Raw genomic sequence first — 22,964 nt, 5'->3', positions numbered from 1 at the left:
ATAGAACGTTACCTGTCAGTCCTTTTTCCTCAAAGCGTTACTACTAGAACTGTTGATACTGGCGTCGTTGCCTATAAATGGTTTTCCCGCACATTATTTAACTCCAGAGCGATCAGCGCAGTTTTAAACGTTTAGCGTGCAGTCACATATTTACAGCTATATTATAGTCAGGAAATGGAATTTAATGGTTTAGGTTAAACATTTTAATTGGTTCTTACTTCTTACTGTGTTGGTGTTTGTGAAAACCTTGACTGAAAAAAATGTTTAACATATTTTGATGGTCCACAATTCACAGAATGTGGACATAGTGTTTATTGCTGTCAAGTGTTAAGTTAATAATTATGTCATAAAAATAGAATTGAACCACATTTCCAGGTTTAGGCAATTAGATTTAGAATCAACAAATTTTACGAAACAATTCAAACATGTAAACTGTGAGATTTTTGGATAAACTTAAATTTTGGTGGCAAACTGACTGTCTTGACAACAATTAAATCAGATGAAGCCTATTGAAGCATAAGGTTTAAGTGATTGTTTTTGATAAATCTTTTCAGAGTGTTATTTGTAAACCAGGCTAGCACAAATATTTTAACAAGGAACAAAGACAAAACTACCAAGATGACGACCAATACAGGGATGGAAGCCTTGATCCCACTGGTCAACAAGCTTCAAGATGCTTTTGCACATACAGGTATAATTGTTGTTTTTAATATTATACGTCTTATATCATTTTTTGTCTTAAGTTGTATATATATATATATATATATATATATATATATTATGCATTGAATAACACTGTAGAGTATTTGCTTCCAATTACCTTGCTGACAGTTTGTTTCCATGAAATTTTGGCATGCTGCAGTATAGACACCTTCAAAAAATCAATACCCATGATTTAGAAGTATTTTATCGTTAACATCATGTCATGTTCTTGTAGGTGCATCTTTGAACATCGATTTGCCACAAATTGCTGTTGTTGGAGGACAAAGTGCAGGGAAGAGCAGTGTCCTGGAAAACTTTGTTGGAAAGTATGTTAATTGTGTGTAACTTAACAAAGATTTGACACTACTTCACAAACTGGCTAGAATCAAGTGTGTTGTGGACAGATGTTCCAAATATTGTAAGAAAAATAAGTCTATTGTACTGAAAGGTAGTAAAAAAAAACTTAATTAAAAACTTGCTCTAATTTGGTCAACATGCAAGCTGCCATATTGGCTGCTATTGATTTTGTCAAGTTTCAAGTGGGTCTGCCATGTGATCACAATAAAGCCATCCAGACTAATTGTGACATTGATTTTTTGTTCAATAAATTTTACTAGTCGGGGCTTGGCTATTGGATCTACAAAGTCTCTTTTACCAAAGTCAAGCCTTATTCAACAATAGTTGTATATAGTTGACATTGTTTAGTCTTTTTTAAGGACATCCATCGTACACATCCTAATAAGGTCCTTTTCAAGTTTATTTATGCTTTTTTGTGATAATGCTTGCCAACTTGTGTTAATGATTAAAAAAGATGATCATGTAAACCTACAGTAGGAAAAACATATCCATCATAATTCCAAGAAATTTTCGTTATCAATGCATTGTAAGCCATGTTTAATTGGCGGTGTACACTTTTCAGAGATTTCCTGCCCCGAGGTTCAGGCATTGTAACCAGACGACCGCTCGTACTCCAGTTGATGACGTCGCGAGCTGGCGGTGAGTCACATTCATTATACTTCCGACTCCGTGTTTGAATGTAAACTTCATAGAAAAATGTCGACCCCAAAATATTACAATCTATTGAGCTGGGGGACAGGGGACACATCTAAAAAGTGTTGTTTTTTCGCCATACCAGTTTGTACACAAGTATTCAAATTTTTTTGCCATGAAATGCTTGCATACACAATAAAATAAAAACTTTCACCTACAATGGAATCTGTTTGCATCTTAATTTTGTATTAAAATTTCTATTATATCAATATTTAGATGCACAAAGTACTTGCAATGTGCTACTATTGTTATCTTACTGAGTCATTGCTTAAGCTCCAATGACTCAACAACTTTGTTTTGGTATTTTTCCTAACTGCATAGATGGTAAACTAATAATATTGTTACAAAAGCTAACAAACAACTAGAATTTGCACGTGCCAGGTATTGTGATAAGTAAACCACTTGATCCATTACCTCCTTTTATTGTGCCATGTTGCAAATAGCATATATAAAACTTTTAATTTGTGCCTAACACACAATCAGCACAAAGGGTTGTATTTGATTTTGGACAACTTATTAACTTTCTGCCAGTAAAAAATCGTGATTCATAGAGGGGATATGAATTTCTGCTCTTTAAACAGTGTGCCTGTTTAGATTACTTTCATATGCTGTGATTTTATATTTGTAAAAATAAAAAAAAATCCTGTATGTTGCATATGATGATAACTGGCAAATGTAATTGTAACTTTTTTAAGCAAGTTTTTCTCAATGTACAAAATGCATGTTTGCAAACATGCATGTTTTTTATGTATTTATTAGGTAAAACTTAAGTGATAAAAGCATTTTTCTAAAATTACACCCTATCCCACCTACCTAAAAAGTTTTTGACTTGAATATATTTACCCTAAAATCACAGATAATTTACAACATCTATCTGAATTTATAGAATGGGGTGAATTTCTGCATTGCAAAGGCAAGAAATTTACTGATTTCAATGAAATCCGAAAAGAAATTGAAGAAGAAACAGACAGAATGACTGGATCGAATAAAGGCATCAGTTCTATTCCCATTAACCTCCGGGTGTATTCCCCACATGGTACGAGTGTTGATTAAAAATAGATTTGATAAAGCCCACTTTAGAACTGATTTTGAATGTTTAACATTGAGCAACTAGTAATAAAAGCAATAAATATTTTGTACTCCAGAGTAGGATAAGTCTGTGCAATGTTAATAGTAAGAAACTAATTGCTAATGATGTACAATTATACAGGAATAAACCCAAACTTGGGTTAAGTGTGGTACCTCACTACCTGTGACATTGCCCAATGGCATATAATACCGGTAGCTGTTGATACGCTTGTATTCTTTTCAATAGAGCTAGTAACCATTGTCCTTTATGGCCAAGCCCACTTGGTTTGTTATAAAAGTGTTTTGTCCTATTCTCCCATTGATTAGGTATCTTTTTGGAAGCTTTGTTAAGTTATATATATGACTTGTTCATTTGTATTGTGTGATTAGATTGAAAACACTTGCAATGGAATTTATTTATTTATTTTTTACTTATTATTTAAGTTTTTATTGCATCAAAACTGTAATAAAATATCCTAAATTTAGATACAATCGTTTTCAAATTCCTCATATCCGTGATAAAAAAGTACTATCCTTTTTAGTAACAATAATATCGACTTATGTTTTTGCAACAATTTATCCAACACAGTGTCATGGACTATATTTAAACCCAGGCTTCACGTAGTATCTGTGGATATCAAACTGTACACATTTTGACTGAAGGAATATTACAATGTTCGATTAACTTTTTAGTGTTAAACCTCACACTTGTGGATTTGCCGGGAATGACGAAAGTTCCAGTGGGCGACCAACCTGCAGACATTGAGGCACAAATCAAAGACATGATTGCACAGTTTGTTTCCAAAGACAATTGCTTGATTCTTGCTGTTTCTCCTGCCAATTCCGATCTTGCAAATTCTGATGCACTAAAGATAGCAAAGGAATTTGACCCACAAGGTAAATTGGCACACTTGCAATTTTTCAAATGTAAGGTTTGTTTTGTAAACAAAGCTGCAGCTAGACAACTTTTAGCATACCTAAAACATTAGTCCACTATTTTTTTTCCATTCTTTAAAAAATAGCATGTTTTTTATATTAACTCATCAATATCTGTGTTAAGGATTTAAGGATATGTAATATATAACATGCATTTGGAGTTACTTTAAAAGTGTCTGTGTTGTTTTTCATTTGCTGTACTGGTGCCAATAGATTTACTCCATTTTATATGTGGAATAAATCAATTGTCAAGTGAATTAATATGGGAGTTGCTTTCATGTTACATTTTATTATTTTCATTGTTCACAGTTAGTAACCACACATGGTTAATCATTGATATCACAGTACTAGGAATGGTGATGTAACTCTTTTTAAACTTTGAGGGTGTATCCTATTGTTTATTAGTAAACAAATCAAAAAACAAATACCAAAAAGTTCAAAAAATACAAAAAAATGTGCTAAATTAAAAATGAGTTTGATTTTTGGTTTATTCATTATCCACAGAATTCTTTGCTGAGTTGTTTCAGTGAACTTGTCCTGCTTTCACCTTTGGAACCAACAAAATACCTGTTTGTTTGGAACAAGATAATAAAAAAAATGACAATCGATAAAAATCATATCTCTGTAACCCACCCTGTTCATATAGTGTGTATGTGTTTAAAATTGTTTTACCTTCTCTACTGGTTATGTTTTATAACATGCCATAAAAAAGGTGATTAACTGATTTTAATTACTTTTTATATCTTCACAGGAATGCGAACAATTGGTGTCATTACCAAAATTGATTTAATGGATGAAGGAACTGATGCCAGGGCAATTTTAGAAAACAAACTTTTACCACTTAGAAGAGGTAAAATTAAAATTAACAGTTAACAAACTATATTAAAGGGTGTTGCACATTTTGCGATTGCTTTATATCTAACCTTGTTGACATTCCTCTACTTTCTGGTTTGCCTTTCGTATGTAGTGGCTAATTTTACAAAATAATTATGGGTAGAGTCATTTGAAATGAAACTTCAGCTTGGCAATATGGCGATGCTGTGCCTAATGTTTTATTTGCTCCCACTGCCTCACTAATTATTTAACTGCCTGTGAACCCCAAATGTTCCTGGGTGTAAATGTACAACACAAAGCAGTACATCGAATTACCCCAAGTTTGTGATTTTCATGTTTTATTTGGATATATAAGTTGAATTTGCTTAAAACAGGTTGCATTTGAGAAAAGTGTATGGCCAGTTTGTGAACATTGCCTTTGTTTATAAGATTTAAAACATATATAATGTCCAAATAGGAAAAAATGGCAGTTTATGTGCATGGTCATTGATGTGTATGTTTCTAAATATTTTACGTCAAAATCCTAAACATTACCGCATGTTGGATGGTAAAAAAATGTTTACAGATTTTGTGGCTGTTAAAGAAGAAACAAATAGGATTTAATTCAAATTCACTAAGGGAGCTTATAGTATTTAGGGCCAAATGTGTTTTTGTGCAAAGGAAGTATATTTGTAAAAAGGAGCCCCTTCAGATTTACTCACTACCCCAACCATGCAACCAATTAGTCATGCTTCCGTGCTTTTTCCGAATTGTGTCATACATCATTGATTTAACACCTTTCCTTATGCCCCCTGTGTCTTGCCTCTTGCGTATCATGGCACATTTGCTTATGTCATCTGGGTGCCCATTAGCAGGTTCCTGTTGCGGTGTATGATATCACCATTTAGTACACAACAAGTTGATTATGTCACTAAACTATTTTCCCCTGTAGCTTGAAGATTGTCGACTTTCTGGGTACAGAGTTAGCTGTGATCGGCGTCATGTTTACACATCATCAAAATACCGATAATTTTTATAAAACCAGCTCTACATGAATGCTGTTTGCTGTTAATGCGACTGAAATGTAATAACTAAAGCATGAAATTCTTGGTAAAACAACTGACAGATTTGTAGGGTTGCTTGACCAAAAAAAATCTTTGGCAGTTCTGTTTATAATCATGAATTATTTGTTATAGATTGGTAATGTTGACAAAGTTATTCACAACATTACAAGAAATAAAAAACACGCTTCCTTTGAGTGTAGCATCTTTGTTGAAATTAATTATTCTCATAGTAGTGCTTCACTTAACTGTGTAGGTGTTTTTTGCATTATAAACTGTACATAATGCTCAAAAATTTACATCTTTTCCATCACAATCTAATTTTCGACAATGTTTTCAGGTTACATCGGTGTGGTGAATAGAAGTCAAAAAGACATCGATGGCAACAAAGACATTAAAGCTGCATTATCAGCTGAACGTAGATTCTTTCTCAGTCACAACTCGTACAGACACATGGCTGAAAAGCTCGGGACACCATATCTACAAAAAGTGCTTAACCAGGTAAAATCTTTGGATGTTTAAACCCAGAACAACAACAGAACTTTTTAAATTCAGTCTGAACTTTTTCTGACTAAAATATCATTTGAGGACAAGGTACTAAACATGTACATAAAGTCTCTAAAAACCAAACGTTCTCCAAAGCAAAGGTGTTGAAATACCTATGATTTATGTTGCATAAATTCACATGCACTGATGTTATGTGAATTAACTGTATTTGAAAGAATATGAAAACCACATCCACTTGTCCTACAAATGTAGAATAAAATGCAAACCAAGTTAAACATTTATATTTAGATTAGATTTGCATTCAATATGTACCCTTGGATTTGTTTCTCTAGCAATTGACCAACCACATCAAAGACACACTTCCATCCCTGCAAAGCAAGTTACAGAAGCAAATGATCGATATGGAGAAAGACGTTGAAGAATATAAAAACTACCAACCAGATGACCCAGCACGAAAAACAAAAGCCATGTTACAGTAAGGACATTAGTTTTGTTACATGGCAACTAATAATGTATCAGTCAACATGAATGTAGTTTTCTTGATAAACCATAATGACCAAAATTTATTGCTATGTAAAGTATGTGATTTTGTTCCACATTAGCATCTAGTGTTTCTGTGAACAGTTGAATTATAGGTACTGAAACGACTCCAATAGAAATAGCATTAAGTAGACCTAATTATAACCAGCAAAGCTATAAATGAATGCTACCATAGAGGAAGTTAAATAGTTCATAATGAGCAGTATGTCCTGCAAATTACTTTCGCCACACAAATATATCTAATCAACGGGTTCTGGTAACCTTTACCCCTATTATGTTGTAATAGGAACACATTTTTTGTTTAAATTTTACCAAATAATTATAATTTACACTTATGCTTTACAGAATGTTTCAAGCATTCAACAGTGCCTTTGAACAACTTATTGAGGGCTCTGGATCATCTGTTGACACAAGTGAACTGTCAGGAGGAGCAAAAATTAACAGAATCTTTCATGAAAGATTTCCGTATGAATTAGTCAAGGTAAATGGGCTGAACCATATGTCCTTGATTCTCACTAGCAGTTTTTGTGCAAACAGTTATTTGTAGAGTAAATTTTTCAAACACGATCTTTTAGTCTTTTGAAGATAATGTCAGGCAGTCCACAAAAGCTGTTAGCATACAGATTTGTACAGATATCTTCATGTTACTTGACAGTTGCATACAACTGAGCGTAGAAAGGGTGCAAATTACAGACCTTTATGTGTGATCAGATACCATCTATGGAGATAGTGAGAAAACTTTGAAAAATTATATGTTAAGGTTTAGTAGTTTTTGTTTAGGTTTTTCCAAGACTTTTTCAGGAAAGTAGGGTTGGCGATGATCAAAGGAAGTGGAGAAGAGAGGTTTGTATTGATTTGTATCACAGCTATGAATTTTGACCTAAGACAGGCGAAGTCATTAAGTCTACTGTATGGAAACTGTTTAATTGAAGACGTTAAGGGATAAGTATTGTATGGTAGTTTTTCAGTTTCTATACAGAAAACAGTTTCACACACTAATTAAAATGTTACATACAATGTCATCACCATACAAGAATTTCCTTCTATATTGAATACCTAATTGATGACAGTTTTCAGTTCATATACTACTTTAGGTATTTCTTCACTGTTTTTAATTCTAATAGCGTTAAAGTATTTTTTAAGTCTCTTTATCATTTTTCACTACTTTTTAGATGGACTTGGATGAACAAACCTTGAGAAAAGAAATCTCTGTGACAATTCAAAATATCCATGGTATTAGAACTGGTCTGTTTACGCCCGATCAGGCTTTTGAGGAAATTGTAAAAAGCCAAATCAAAAAACTAAAGGTGTGTGTTTATTTTTCTGAACTAATTCAACTCCTATGAGTTTCATTAAAAATGAAAAAGCCCGAATGTCATTTTTCAGCAAGGTTAAATTGTCAAATAAAGCAATTTGTGCTTTTTAAAGTTATCAAACACAAATTTTCTACATTTGTTATTCATGAGATGATTGTTGCCCTGAAGATGTTGGCAAATTGTTTTTTATAAGTTGTTGAAATTTTAGGAACCTGCATTGAAATGCGTGGATATGGTGGCTACAGAGCTAATGACAGTTCTTCGTCTTTGCAGTGACAGGGTAAGTTGTGATTCTGGGCTTTATAATGTTATTTGCCAGTTGGATAAATTGAGATACATTTAACTTTGTTGTGTTCATGTAGATGTCAAGATACCCTGTACTACGTGAAGAAACAGATCGTGTTGTCAGCACTAATGTCAGACACAAAGAAAACGCCACCAAGGACCAGGTTGTCAATTGTTACTGATTAAATTTCAGCCTTACATTTTTTTAAACTGAATTATTACTAAAGTTTATCCAAACCTTTTTTCGAAAGCTGATACAGGGGTACCTCATAGGCCCATTTTTTTCGCTGCCTATTCTATAAGTTTTCTAATAGAAAGCCTGATTTTTCTTATGTTTGGGTTATTACGAACCACTGCCAGCTGTACACCATAACCAGTACATTACTTTTCCAGAAACAAATTTGTTTTAGATATCCCCTGATCAAAGATTATTTTTTAGGTTAGATAATCTGTAAATGTATCACTGGTATCAGCCTGGATCTGTAATAAACATCAGTGTTAATGGCACACTCACATATATAATATAATGCACCAGGCCTTTTAGGCATACTGCTGTATCAAACAACCCTTCCAAGTATTTCCATGTAGCAAGGCATATCTGCAGTGAGAATTTAACCCTCGATAAGATTTCTTTGGTTTGTCACTGAACTGTAAAAGGAAATTATAAAAACTTAATATGTACCATTAAATCAATACCAGCAGTTCCTGTAGGAATGGTACTGTAATAAAAGTAATCAACTTCATGGATCACAATGTATAATTATCCAACAAGGAAAGATTAATTCAGATACGCTTTTGCTTTTAAATTTCTTAACCACTGTTGACGTTTTCTCAGATTATTAAGCTGGTTGATTTCGAACTTTCTTATATTAATACCAATCACGATGACTTCATAGGCTTTGCTAAGTAAGTTTACTGCTAGACATAATATATAGAAGCATGGCTGCAAAAGAGATGCACAAAATCCAATGAGCACCAAGACCACTCTTGTTCATTAGTTTCACCAACACAAATATTGTTGGATGCCTTTTAGTTTGAAATTGATCAGTTCTAGAGTAAAAATATGTTTTAATTTGAGATTTGCATGCTATAGTAGTTTTTTTTTCATTGAAGAATCATTTTAGTTTTAAGTTAAATATAAAAAATTTAGTGTGCTTTTTAGTTGTATAAAGTTCCTGTTTAGTAATTTTCTGTAGTTGCGTTATTAAGGCACAAACCAGCTAGACAAATGTCAAAAAGACTTGTTCTGTAACACCCACAGTTTAGTAAAAAAATAAAAGCAGACATATTGCTATCAGCAATGGTTGAAAACAATAAAAAAGATATCAATCAGCCGCATTGTTGGTCCACAAAACCAGGTATCCAGCTGTTTCAAATGTGCCAATATTAAATTTTACAAAATTGAGCGTTGTGACCTATATGTTATCAAATTCAACAACGACAAATTGATCAGTTTCTGCCATATATGTTGAACCAAGTTTCAAAAAATATGGTCTGGACCATTATTTGTGTAGCTCTTTTGCAGTCATATATTAGCGATCATTAAGCTTTGTGTTTTATTGTGTTGTGCTGTTTATTTGCTCATAGGTCAACTTTTTGCTAGACTGCGAGATCTCATACATTAACACAAACCATGAAGACTTTATTGGTTTTGCCAAGTAAAACAAAAATTTTCCAATTGCTTTTGCACCTAATCCTTGTATTCCAATTTATGCATGTTTTAGAACTTATCTTTCACTTTTTGATTGCTGTTAGTGAACCATTATGTTATTTACTTGAAAATTCGCAAAAAATGCCAAATATATTGCATGTATTTTGTTGAGGTTTATTAAATTATTGAAGCTAGGCACATAAAAAATTGTCAGTGTATTTATTGTGTAATTTAAGGCAATTGGTGCATTAATTAAATCATCCACAGCATGAAACAGTTATGTGTACTTAAAACAAAATCTGACAGTAAAATTTTCACTTTATAATTTAAACTTTAATTATCGGAGGACATTTCAAGATTGCAAGCACTGAGGGCCACTAAATGTTTAATTATGGGTCCCCTTCCTTGAAGGGGACACATATTGTTTTGGTCTATATTTTTTTTTTCTTATTTTCTTTTTTTTTCTAACGGGGATTTGTTCCCACGTTTTGGTCAAGAAAGAATGGTTCAAACTTTTTCAAATTTACACACGTTGTAGATATTGGTCTAAAGAGGGTCCATGTGAATTTTGACCCCGTTTGATCCTTCGGTTCACCCACAGCCCCCCAAAACATGAAATTTTTAAAACCGCTATACTTGCTAAAGTACTTTGTTAAGGAATTATATGCATTGTTGTTTGGTGCAATATAAGGTATTTCAAAGAATTTTGTACCTTAAAAAAAGATTTACCCATTTTTACCCCTTAAACCCCAAAATATTCGTTTCTGTGTAACGCTGGTTTGTTGAATTTGTTTGGTCAAGAAAGAGTGCTTTAAATTTATTCAAATTTGCACAGATGTTAGTTATTGTTCCGAATTTGATCCTCCTGAAGTTTGACCCCAAACGACCCAGTGGTTCACTCACAGGCCTCCAATACAAAAAAATTAAAAACGGCTGTACTGACCCAAGTACATAATCTGTGGGTTTCATGCTTTGTTGGTTGGTGCAATGTAAGCTATTCTAAAGAATTTTGTAACTTTTTTTTGGATTCACCCATTTTTACCCCTTAAACCCCAAAATAATAAGTTTTAGGCCAGAAATACGAGCCCTAATGTGCTGAAATGTTAATCAATTGTTTGCAGTAGGTTATTCGTTTAGTGTTTAAAAATTTGCCTTAATCGGCCAAACAGTTACTTTTACAGCCCACAATATGTGTACACTGTCAGTCAGATAGAAGTCTCAACTCTCAAGGTAGTAATTCACTTGTTTACGATTAAGGCATGTGAATGCAGCGGGAGTGCTCAGCTTGAAGGACGGACGTTTTACGAGACAGTCGTGTTGGTGATTAGAAATCAGCTGTTTTTGCGCAGCTATGCTATGTCGTTTTATTAAGTTATCAAACACATTTTCAGTTCTGGAAAATTGTGTTTAAAAACTGACCTTCAACGACAATATCAAGGTCAAAGCATGAGATTAAATTGAAAGTATTTCTCCTGTTCTTATTTACTGTTTTTTTTGTAATTATATGACAATAATGATGCAAAAAGAATACAAACAAAACTTAAGTTGGGTTAAGGCTTAAGTTGGTTAAGTTTTTCCTTAAGAATCTAAAAATAACCAGGATGTTTGTTTACCATAAATCCACACAAACGTGCATGTGGGGACCCATTCGTTTTTGCTTGCAAAAACAATCATATGTGTAGATCAAATGATGTGTATAGTAAATTGGTAAATGTCTAACAGTGATTGTGCCCTATTTTTACTGTTACCAAATCGCATATGCATATGTGTGGGGACCCATTAGATTATGCTTGCAGAAACAATTATGTTATAAAGTGCCAGGAAAAAGATAGGGCCCCAATGAAATGTAGGTGCCAAATATATATTCATTATAAATATAGTAAATGGTATATGTGATACATCGTTAAATATGATGTAGTATATATAAACTGGCAATATATAGGAAAACCACTATTCTAGTTTAGTTTAAAACAATAAGATCAATTGCAAACAATGCCTTTTACTGATGTTTATTTATTTATTTTGTATTTGAATTTTTTTGTAAAAACAAGTGCATGTGCTAGCATTTGGACCGACCTGGGATAAGCAAAACGTCTTGTGATGCATGTATATGTGTTGTGGTTAGATTATTTGAAAACACACAAGTGTAAAATATCTAGAGCCATTTTACACTGAAAATATGATCTAAATGAAGTAAGGCACCAATCAAGGAAAATCTTTAATTTTTTTTTGAAAAATGTGTTGTTTGCCAAATCGCTATAAACACACTGCAGCAATTAGTGTTTTACCTAATTTTGTTACTCAGTTACGTTTTGCCAAATGTTGAGTATTGTTGTGCTTTAAAAAGATTCTTTTTACAGTGCATCACAAAAAGGTGTTGACCGAGGGACCAAAAAGAAAGTTGTGGGCAACCAGGTATGTTGAATTAACTTCACTACTTCATGAATACAAATACAACGTAGAAGGTAGTTCTTACACCAATGTTTCACACATGGACTTCATCTTTACACAAAACAAGCAACTTTTAGAAAGGTTTTTCAACCAATTGATTTTTCCGTGATTTCAGCTGTTTAGAACTGTGATTAAACAAAACTGAGTGATTTAACAATATAAGGACATTTGGCCAAAAGATAGGTGTCATAAATACACATATGGATGTCATTGCACTTGCTTGATCTACCTCACACCTATGATGCGAGTGATACTCTTTTTATGCACTGTTAATCATACTAGCCTTCTCTTAAAACAGGCTATTGTCCTTAAATTTTATCTGCAAATTGCAAAATGTTTGAATGCCTTTGCTGACATTGTGATGTGTCCAAAATTTAAACTTTTGTGGTAATAAGTTTTTGGTTGTTTGTGCTTAAAGTGCTAAAACTGACTTCATTTTTTGTAAGATTTTAATTGTTCTGATTGATTATTTTTAACTTCAAATATTTTTTAAATAGAAACTTGCATGTGAATCAAGATAATCAGTGTTTCGCTTTACTAAATTGTATGTTTGTTTATTGTTGTTGTTAAACAGGAGGTAAGCATCATTAGCATGCACATCTCCTTCCAAAGGAGACATATATTGTTTTAACTTGGTTTTAGTTTCTAATTTTTCTTTTTTTCTCTAACTCAAGTTTAAACATGGCATTGGTCAAGAAACTGTCCTAACCCCGTAAATTTGTATGCCTAATTGGGTTTGGGAATTATAATAGTTGGGGCTTTAAAATGAATGTTTAGTGTATTTTTTCGGTTCTTCTTGGTGTTGAAAAGATGATACATTTTGTCTTTTTTATTTTATTTTTCTACAGAGACTTATTATTGACTTCAAATATTGACAGTCCTCAAATTTGACCAAGCATATTTCACATGATAAATAATTTATAAACCTGGATTCCTTGATTGTTTATATCTAACTTATGTAAGCAGTATCAATGAGTTTGTTTTTTGGTGACCTTCCTCTTGGCATCTAGAGTAAATAACCTAAACTCACACATTCAAGTATCTGCTTACTAACTGTATGTTGCATTTTGTTGTGACCAGGACATGGTAAGCACGGTGGTTTTGTGTGGTGATGTCAGGTTTGCTGCAAACATCAACAAATGCCTGCTTGCTTGCATGCTTAGTGATCGCAACTCATAACCTACATGCTACTTAACATGTTTCTAAATAAGTGTTTTTTTTAAATTGTGTAGCTTTGCAGTCCTGCAGTAGTGGCTGTAGGATAATAGTGATATCTAAACTTCAAGTTTATAAAAGCAAGCTGATATGACTGCCATTAGCTTGTTATAATATTGGCTTTAAATTGAAATGATCCTTTATCAGGCTTTGTTAAAATGTGCAAACTTTAACCATGCAACACAGTTTTTAATGTTTAGTTTTCACTAAATCATGCTACTAAAAAACATAAAATTTTAGCAGTTGCATTTTAACTTATCTCAATATTACAGCAGAATTTTTTTCATGAACAAAATTAACTGAAGCAGAAAACTTTGCATGGCAATATCATTTACAACACCATGTATGTATTTTCATCTTCACATAACCAAGTAACTTGCTATTGCCTGTTCTTACATGTTTTAGCAGTAGCACTGGTGAACTTCTAAATATTCAAATATTTTGCAACCAGTTCTTAGTAGTAAACAGTTGAGATCTAGCAGTATGTGTGATCACATCTTTTTGTGTGCAGGTTATTCGTAAGGGCTGGCTTACCATGCACAACTTGAGTTTCATCCGCGGTGGATCCAAGGAGTTCTGGTTTACTCTCAGTGCTGAAACCTTGCAGTGGTATAAAGATGATGAGGTTTGTAAAAAATATGAAGTCTTAGTCACAAAGTGATTAGTATTTTTCTGTTTATATATCTGTTCAACAAATATTTCGCCAGACAATTATTTCAATACGTCAGATTAGGTTGCCTGTTCTTAATTTTATGTCGAAATGTGCAAGTCAAATGCAATGAAGTATCACTGTACTGAAAAATAAATATGATGGTGATAACCGTACATTCTTCCCCAATATGCAGCTAAAATATTTTTTTTAACCCAATTGAAGTGTCAAGAAAAAAAACAAGTGCATATGATAAAATCTATACTGGTACCATGGTTTTAATAGTACTAGAAACCAAGGGGTACAATGTTATGGTTTTTGCAAGAGTATTTTGTTTAAAACTCCAATGTTGCTGCCTGATTTTTATGATTGGACATTAAACCATGTAGGAAAAAGACAAGAAATTTGTCCTTGCATTGGATAACATTCGCATGAGAGAGTTGGAGAAGGGATTCATGTCAAGCAAATATGGATTTGCATTGTTCAGCACTGAATCTCGAAATGTGTACAAGGATTACAGGTATTAAAAAAGATCATGTCTTTGGTATGGCTGCAATAAAGCAAATGGTGTTGGGGATTTTTTGCAAGTAACTCTGCGGTAACAATTCTTTTTCTCACTTTAGCAGTTGGACAAGGATCTTGATTCTAGAAAGATCACTACTGGTTTTGTAGCTACCAACCATCATGTATTTAGGAGAAAGTTATGAAACTAAATTTTAATTTAACTTGAATGTTGTATTTAAGATCAACGTTATAAATTGCTGTAGGTTGTGGTTTTACTTGCAGATTTTTCTGCTAAACTTAGTGTTATATTCTTCAAAATTGTTGGATGTGGTAAAATGCAAAGATCGTAAAATCTAGGCAACGTGTCTCTTGAAGCATGTTTGTTTAAATAAATACTTTTGTATAAAATACTTAATAAATACTAATTTTGGTAACAAAAAATCCATTGTTTCCTTCAGACAATTGGAGCTTTCTGCTGAGTCACAAGACACCGTAGATAGCTGGAAAGCTTCGATGTTAAGGGCAGGAGTTTATCCAGAACGTTCAACTGAGGTTCGTGTGCAGAATTTTTATTTTGTCATCACAGGACGCAATTTTGCATTTTTCGGTCCCGACTTTTGAGAGTTTTTCGAAACTGGCGTCATTGTTTGGCAGTGTTTCAAATTCGTGTCTTTCTTGAGCTAAAACTCTAGTTTCGGTACAATATTAAAGCGATGTTTGCTGTCATTTGTATTCATTAAAGGCGTCATACCGAATTACTAGAAATTTTAAGAAATTAGCTAAAATAAATCTATCCTGCGGTAGAATATGTTTATCAAAACTAGTGTTTTTTTGTGCATTCATTTGTATTTTCCCAATTGTTGGGTTTGGATGAAGGCAGAGTTGGATTCGGTTCGGGTTCGGGCGTAGTTTTTTTTTAATAAAAAACGGACGTGATATGGGCCTGACTTTATACTCTGTGTCATTAATTTTTTGAATTAATTTAACTAGCTAAGTAGCCTTGACCTAATGTCAAACAGCCCTAAAACGCATTGTTTATGACCAATTTTTTTGTTGGTGTTTCCTGGTGCTTCAATGTGTATGCCTTTTAATCATACGTTTGGGTTTAAACGGGCTTCTTAAGAACAATGGGGGTTCGGGTCGGATTTCAGGCTTGCACTTTCAAGTTCGGTCTCAAATTTCAGTCCCGTTTACATCTCTGGGTCAAGGTATTGCTTGTAAATATATATTTTTTACTTTTACAGAAGGAAAGCTCTTCATCATCAGGTGGCAACGACTCGTCAGGTTCACTTGATCCACAGTTGGAGAGACAAGTTGAAACTATTCGTAACTTGGTGGATAGTTACATGGCGATCGTCAACAAAACAATTCGCGATCTTGTACCAAAGATAATTATGAATATCATGATCAACCAGGTACGAAAGTAGTTTCTAAATTTATAACACCCGATTTTCAATGCAACACTACTTTTTTATGCCTATCGTAAATAGTAGGCCCTAAACGGCATAAAATTTCGATTTAATTCAATTTTGCTTGTACACACCACAAGTAATGTATCTTAGAAATAGTGCATTGACATTTTTAATTTGACTTTTCGTTACTTCAGACAAAAGAATTCATTAGTACTGAAGTGTTGGCGCATCTTTACTCCAGCGGAAATGCTGTAAGTGTTTTATTTTTAAATTCAATCCTGTTATACGCACAATCTGTATAATTGCTTAGGGATGGTAAATCCCAACCGTAACCATTACTTGTCCGGTTAATTGCATAAAAAACGTACGTATTTTTTCTTAAATATATAGCATTCATGTTGCAAGTCTTTTTTGACAGTTTTGACCATTTTTACAAAACTGTTTTTTCGAGTACTATTAGAAACCTAAATTTAAACACTGACCATTGCAAAATATGATGTCTGTTGCAGAACAACCTGATGGAAGAATCAGCGGATGAAGCGGAAAGAAGAGATACAATGGTGAAAATGTACAACAGCCTGAAAGAAGCGCTTAAAGTTATGGGAGATATTAACATGAAGGTACAATACTGCTATGTAACTATCAAATAGTAGAAACTCAAGTTTTTAAATGAAATATACAGTGTTACCATACCGTTATATGTAAAAGCTATCGTTGTTTTGTTGGGCGAGGTTTTAGAAAATATGATTGTACTTATTTCTGATCCAAATTAAATGTCTTTTGGTTCGTTTAGTTTTTTCTTTAACAGTTTAAAAAGCGTTCAGTGTTTTACTTCGTCCTTGTTACTATGATTTGTAACCTAGTTGAAATAAAAATAAATAAAAATCCTTGCCAGAATTTTTCTCATTCCATCTGCATGTTATGCCTGTAAAATAACCACCTAAAGTAAAACAACAACAACAACAAAACAGATGGTTAAACTATTACTGAACCTTTCATGGTAAAATGGCATACCTGGGAATTTTTTCACCATTTGCTGTTATTTGGTGCAGACTGTACAAACCAACCTTCCCCCTCCCGTCGACAATTCGTGGATTGAAGAACCCCAACAATCTTCACCAAACCACGTGTCAAACGGCTTTAACAGCCTTGGTCCGTCTCGCCAGAGGTACGCATCTCTACACTACTGTATTTCTACCTCGGCCAAATAAACTTTATATTCGAAACTTATAGAGACTAAAGCAATGCTGTATTTCATCTACATTTTTGTTTTTATTTGGTTGTTTATCTATGAAAGCATTTTTGTCCGTTGCCTAGCAATATCAATACGTAGCTGTTTTGGCCAGGCAGTGGTAACATGGATACCAATGCCGATTTAGTCAAACCCTTATAGTTAAATGATGTTTTGAAGTTTTTTTCGCATTCGAAGCTACTGGGTTTGACCTATTCTTTGTACACTGTGTTTGCAGATATTCTGATAACGTTGTTTCGTTGTCCGAATTTAGTTTTACCAAAATCATAGTTGAATTGATTTTTATGCTATCCTTAATTTTTAACGGTAGAAGCAGGTAGAACTACGAAAAGTGCTAAATACCTATAGATGACGTAAAAAGCACCGTTATTTAAATTAACAGTGAGACTGGTAAAAGGTTAGCAATTATATGCTTTTAAGTTTGTTTTATTGCAACACCTAACCCCAACCCTCAAAGTCCTAACCGTCCGCACTTTTACACAATTTTGCTTGCTCTTTGCGCCATCCATCGGTATTTAGCAAACTTTCCTGTTGAGTTCTTACGTTAGTAAAATTTCCGAAAAAAACAGTCAATACCTCGCGCGAACGGTGCTATACATCCCAACAATTTTTGCAACAAAAATAAACGCCTGTTACATAAATGTAGCAAACACAATCTTTACTAAGTGGTCTGGTAACATAGCAGGCCCACATTGAACACAAGAATGCCTATGGTGCGGTCCTCGAGTGCCGAAAATATATTGGATGAACGTCCGAGCAAGCCAGGCTCGCGATACGCCCGCAGCCACGCCCCTCTCTCACCGAACAGCCAATCAGTGAAGAGATGGAACAGCATGCGAACCGACACTCCGAGGTTAACGCATCTCCGGACTTGCTCCATGATGCTTAACTTGCATGCGGCTTTAAGCGCTCGGTCATATAAGCGGCATGTTAACCCGATATAAAAGAATAATGGAAGTTTAAATAGATTTTTCGAGCATGGAATATAATATTCATGGGACTAACACAATACCAATAATATCCTCATCCCAAAAGTTGTGTTTTCTATGAGGACGAGAAACTGTTTTGTTGCTTTGCTAAGCAGAAACCTCTATTTGTTTCCTGTTAGTTTACCTTGTAGTGCTTAACCAAGTGTGCTAAAGGCCTGAAGTTATAGGGTCCTACATTTCATACCTGAATCCGATATTTTAAACCATAAAGAAACAATTGGCCGAAGGTCATGTTTTCCTACATTCTGTTGTAACAAAATAGTGCTCTGCTGTGTGCATGACATTTCCCCTGTAGCACCTTGTAAAAAAGTAAAATATTTATTTCAAACCCTATTCCAACTAAATTCTGTTTAAAAGTAAGTTTTAACTGGGCCAGACTTACAGCTTTGGTTCCACCACAGTTACTTACAACTTAAAATACTTGTTTTATCCTTTACATTAATTGGACTGAAAGCCCTTAAAAATTTGTTCAGTCTGAAAATAACCCGTCGATGTTGTGTCACTTTTTCATGAAACACTCGGGAGATACTTGTTTCCAGTTCGATTTTATTCATCCTAAGACCTAACAGATCATGCGTTTATTCGCGTGTGCATGTATTCTGTCAGAAAAGTGCCGATAAGTCCGAAAAAGACAAAACTATTTACTAAATCAAAAAACTGCTGGACAAAAAGCACCTGACGGTTTATCTACAACTTAACAAATACTGGTAAATTTTCCTAATGTCAACATTTTACTTAAGTTCACACGGGGGTCGCAGTTCGAGTCCTGTGCGTCGCGCTCCTCCAGCAAGACCAAGTGGGGGTCGTATGCCCCCAGGCCCTCCATCATCAAGCGCCCCATCCCTGCCCCCACCGATGATGCCGACAGCAGCGGCGCCGCCGATTCCCAACCGTCCTGGTTCGGTCCGTGCACCACCTTCTATTCCAAGGTATAAAAAAGCTCGCAACAGAAGTATTGTTGTTTTATAGTCTGGACTGAAAACGTGGACTTTATCTTTGGGAACTACGGATTTAACAAAATTGGACCATTTTGTTTTAAGTTTAATTTGTGATATTTTTGTTGTAAAAAAATAAATCAAGTTGCCAAAAAAATTGCAATTCCAAAGGTGTGATAAAGCAGCGATCAATTTGTTAGGCGTGGTTGTTTTTTTGTGTACTTTTTATTGACGTTTTAATGTTTTTTAGGAGGCCCGCTCCATCTGGACGACCCAGTATTCCCCAACGACCAACGTAAACAACTCTTCTTGCTTATGGCGTAACAATGCGGTGTTGTGAGGTCAACACTGATGACGTAACATTTTTCTTGGCGACCGTAGTCGTATTTTTCTTGTTATTTTCAGCCAATGGGCCGTTCGTATAAACCGGAAAATCGCTGTTTTTACACGTTTCTCATAGATATAGCTTGTGATTTATTCGTTTAGTAGTAATTGTGTTGTAAAAGTATAAAAACCTGGTCAAAATTTATCTATTGGCCACTGTTCTGAACATGTACAACTGTAGTAATGTAAATTATAATTCGAAAAACTGCCTGTCTATAAATTTGACAAACGTTGGGCTTGGATTATAAGATCTTTAAATGACAAAAAACTAGGTCCAACTTTGCAAGATTGAATGCAAAGCAAAAATGGGAAATGGTTGATCGTTTACTCCAAACTACATTCGCGTGTATTTCAATATTGTTTAGAAAAGTTGTTGTACATAAGCTCTCAAACCACCAGCCCAATACTAAGGACATTCGCAATATTTCTTTAATTGTGTATCACTTTTTCGATGTCCTAATCCAGCGTCGAAATGAACTGATGATTACATCGGATGTGACGCTATGCACTTATATGCAAAATGCCTACAAGCTTATATGTGTACAGTGGCATTTTCTCGCCAAATGAACGGAGAAAGAATAATTTAGTATTATGTGTAGTTACTGGTTTTAATCCTAGCGGTGTAATTGTGTGGTTTGCTCATGTTACGCGCTTTTGTACGCGTGAGCAAAACTTACAAAATCAAAAAAGTTAATCCAAAAGGCTACAAATTTGGATTAAAAATCTCAAATTGACTTGTAATAACTATTCCATATGTCAGCTGTCATTAAAATATATTTTTGCATTAAAAAAATGTAGACAAAATGCATACGTACATCTACTTAATTTGCATCTAATTCGCTATTTCCACTTGTACATAATAGCTATCACGTTTGTTGCTCCACCTGTGTACCCCAACTATCCCTTGTGTCAATTGTTGTCGAATGTTGAACGTTCCCTGATTTGCAATTGTCACATTGTTGTGATTTGTATAGCGCGCGCGAATACCAACCTTAATTGCTGTGCGCTTTCCGTCTGTACGTTGTCGTTAATACGAGTTTTCATAACTCAACAGCTACAATACAACATCCAAAATTTTTGGTGTTTACGTTTTTAGAGGTTTAAAATGTCTAGATCAAAGGTGGGCAACCTTTTAGCATGCACGGGCCAGAAAAGTAATGATATTGTGGGTGCGGGCCGCCATAGGCGCCAAGTATAAAAATGCAAGGTGGCGGACGTAAAATATGACGTCACTAATGCGTGCAACCACAAGTATCAAATTGGGAAATAATAATAATGCGGAACACGAACGTTTATCATGGTTCGGAAACATTTAAAAATGTTTCGTCAAGTTGCTTTATATCACCTGGGATTGTTGCTATATTACGACACATTTCCATTGTACGTAATAATGGACAACCATCTATGAGTAAACAATTTTGTGTTTGACGTCATAAACAAGGCACTAACTCAAATACGTTGCAGTTTTAAAGCACGTTTTGTTGCTTTTTCGCCAGCACGCTTGTTTAAAAGCAAAATTGTTTCTAATTTTTTTACGTTTTTTCAAAATATTTTGTTGTTTCGTATGATAAATTAACAAACCAAAATATCTACGGTGGCCGCCACCGTGGCTAACAAAACCAAGGTGGCGGCGCCTATGTGGGCCGCAACGGTTCCAATGCAATAACAAGAGTGTACACAACTCAACTTTAAGTATTTGCTCAATGTGAATGTATACAATTGTCAAATCAACCTTGGACAGGTTTGGTTAGGTTACTAACAATCAGGCCAAACCACATTTACAACACAGTCCAAAGGCTAGCACAGCACACACACAATAATTTTGTCTTTGTACGTAACAATGCATATTCTTAGTATCAGCGTGTAGTTTGAAAATTATTTGGTGTACAAAAGAAACATAGCGCATAAATTCCATTCGGCCGATGAAGAATGAAATACGAATTTTTAATGCGGTCGCGGGCCGGATACATGAAGCATTGGGAATTCGTTCGCGGGCCGCTCAAAAGCTTCACGCGGGCCGTAGGTTGCCCACCCTTGGTCTAGATTCTAGAACATGATGACTTTACTTTTTCAATCCGTTTGGTTCATTTGGAATACAGCAGAAGTACATATTTACAGCAGACCAGTTACTTTGTTTCCGAAGGCTCACTTGTTTAGTAAGCTAGTATCGACTTCCAGTTTATAAGTTTGACTAACATGCTTCTGCATGCAAGGATAGTGTTTTTCTAAGGTTTTGGCGGCATATATCTGTGTCTTGTTTGTAGAATCAATCGACACATGAACATTACCGTATTTATTCAATAGTAAGCAGCGGCTAATAATTTTTTACCCTACCATTCGTGCGGCTTGCATTTTTATGTTATTCCGACATTATTTCTACAGACATGTTTTTGCTTTATTTGTGCTTCCAAATTCTTTTACATGTTGGCTTTTCACTCTGCTGGGTAGGCCTACCAATCATTTGCGTGACTAACAATTGTTGGCATATAGTTGTAACCTGATGCAATAGAAAGAAGGTTTGTAAACAATAGTAGTCCTACCACATCACAAAATGCGGCATACTATCGGGGAGGCTTAGATTTTTTTACACATTTTAACATGCGGACTGCAATCGAAGGCGTAACCGGTTTGTAAAATGTAGTTTTGGGTGTTTTTCCAAGATTTTGTGTTGTAAAAATTTAAAGACGGTATCTAACAGCGTACTGGATTTAATTTAGATACTAGTTGCCAAAAATTTACATCACAACAGGTGTCGATTTATAATTATTGCTTCTCTAGATCGAATGACAATGTCCGTTGTATAGCGCCAGAGTTTTGTTTGTATTTTATTGAGCGTGGCCTTGCAGTGAAATGGAGAGTTTGGATGACGTGACTTTCGGTGCTCAGCAGGTTCTTAACAAATTTTGGTTTGCTGTAATGAGTCATGTTTCTAACAGAAAGTTATTCGTAATTCCTTGGAGTTATTAAATCAAAATTGTTAGGGAATTTTTTTGGTGATTTACCGTATTAATACTTTTGGGTGTTTGACTTGTTTACACTTAGCTTTCAGAGATAATAACTAAGTTTTGTTAGTAAATTGGCTGTTAGTATTCCTATCTTTCATACCGGACATAGTGAAAACAATTAGACCAAATTAGAAAGAATAATATATCATCGTATAAGGAGTAAGGACTAAAAAATACCTCAAGTTAAACCTTGGGACTAAACTTGCCTCTGTTTGAGAACAACTAGCTTATTATTATAT

The 22,964-nt window shown here is 34.4% G+C and overlaps 1 protein-coding gene across 3 annotated transcripts; it reads left to right on the top strand.

Annotated features, from left to right (window-relative positions):
• Window positions 1-535: 535 nt before the first annotated feature.
• Window positions 536-20,796, top strand: LOC145205325 (dynamin-1-like). Of its 3 annotated transcripts, XM_080078012.1 has the most exons (24): window positions 536-691; window positions 938-1,028; window positions 1,622-1,698; window positions 2,639-2,788; window positions 3,514-3,717; window positions 4,508-4,606; window positions 5,971-6,131; window positions 6,470-6,612; window positions 7,023-7,158; window positions 7,850-7,984; window positions 8,202-8,273; window positions 8,356-8,442; window positions 9,114-9,184; window positions 11,187-11,249; window positions 12,290-12,344; window positions 14,107-14,220; window positions 14,634-14,764; window positions 15,207-15,300; window positions 15,993-16,163; window positions 16,355-16,411; window positions 16,670-16,780; window positions 17,213-17,328; window positions 19,142-19,330; window positions 19,587-20,796. In XM_080078012.1, exons 1-24 carry the CDS (start codon window positions 619-621, stop codon window positions 19,633-19,635), a joined length of 2,649 nt encoding a protein of 882 aa, XP_079934138.1. In that variant the 5' UTR covers window positions 536-618; the 3' UTR covers window positions 19,636-20,796. The 3 variants fall into 3 exon arrangements, with proteins under 3 accessions (XP_079934138.1, XP_079934140.1, XP_079934139.1); XM_080078014.1 differs by lacking the exons at window positions 9,114-9,184; window positions 11,187-11,249 and adding an exon at window positions 9,866-9,936; XM_080078013.1 differs by lacking the exon at window positions 11,187-11,249.
• Window positions 20,797-22,964: the final 2,168 nt, after the last annotated feature.

This window comes from Phallusia mammillata, chromosome 8 (assembly GCF_965637545.1).
Source record: "Phallusia mammillata chromosome 8, kaPhaMamm4.hap1.1, whole genome shotgun sequence".
In the NCBI taxonomy this organism is placed as follows: domain Eukaryota; kingdom Metazoa; phylum Chordata; class Ascidiacea; order Phlebobranchia; family Ascidiidae; genus Phallusia; species Phallusia mammillata.
The sequence above is the reverse complement of the archived record's forward strand: the minus strand, read 5'-3'. Positions and strand labels throughout refer to the sequence as shown.

Bases quoted from the DNA above. Each gene is read 5' to 3' on its own strand.
- LOC145205325 (XM_080078012.1), top strand. From the start codon at position 619: ATGACGACCAATACAGGGATGGAAGCCTTGATCCCACTGGTCAACAAG. The intron at 7,985-8,201 runs GTGTGTGTTTAT...TTGAAATTTTAG, and splicing joins GCCAAATCAAAAAACTAAAG to GAACCTGCATTGAAATGCGT. The intron at 17,329-19,141 runs GTACGCATCTCT...ATTTTACTTAAG, and splicing joins CTTGGTCCGTCTCGCCAGAG to TTCACACGGGGGTCGCAGTT.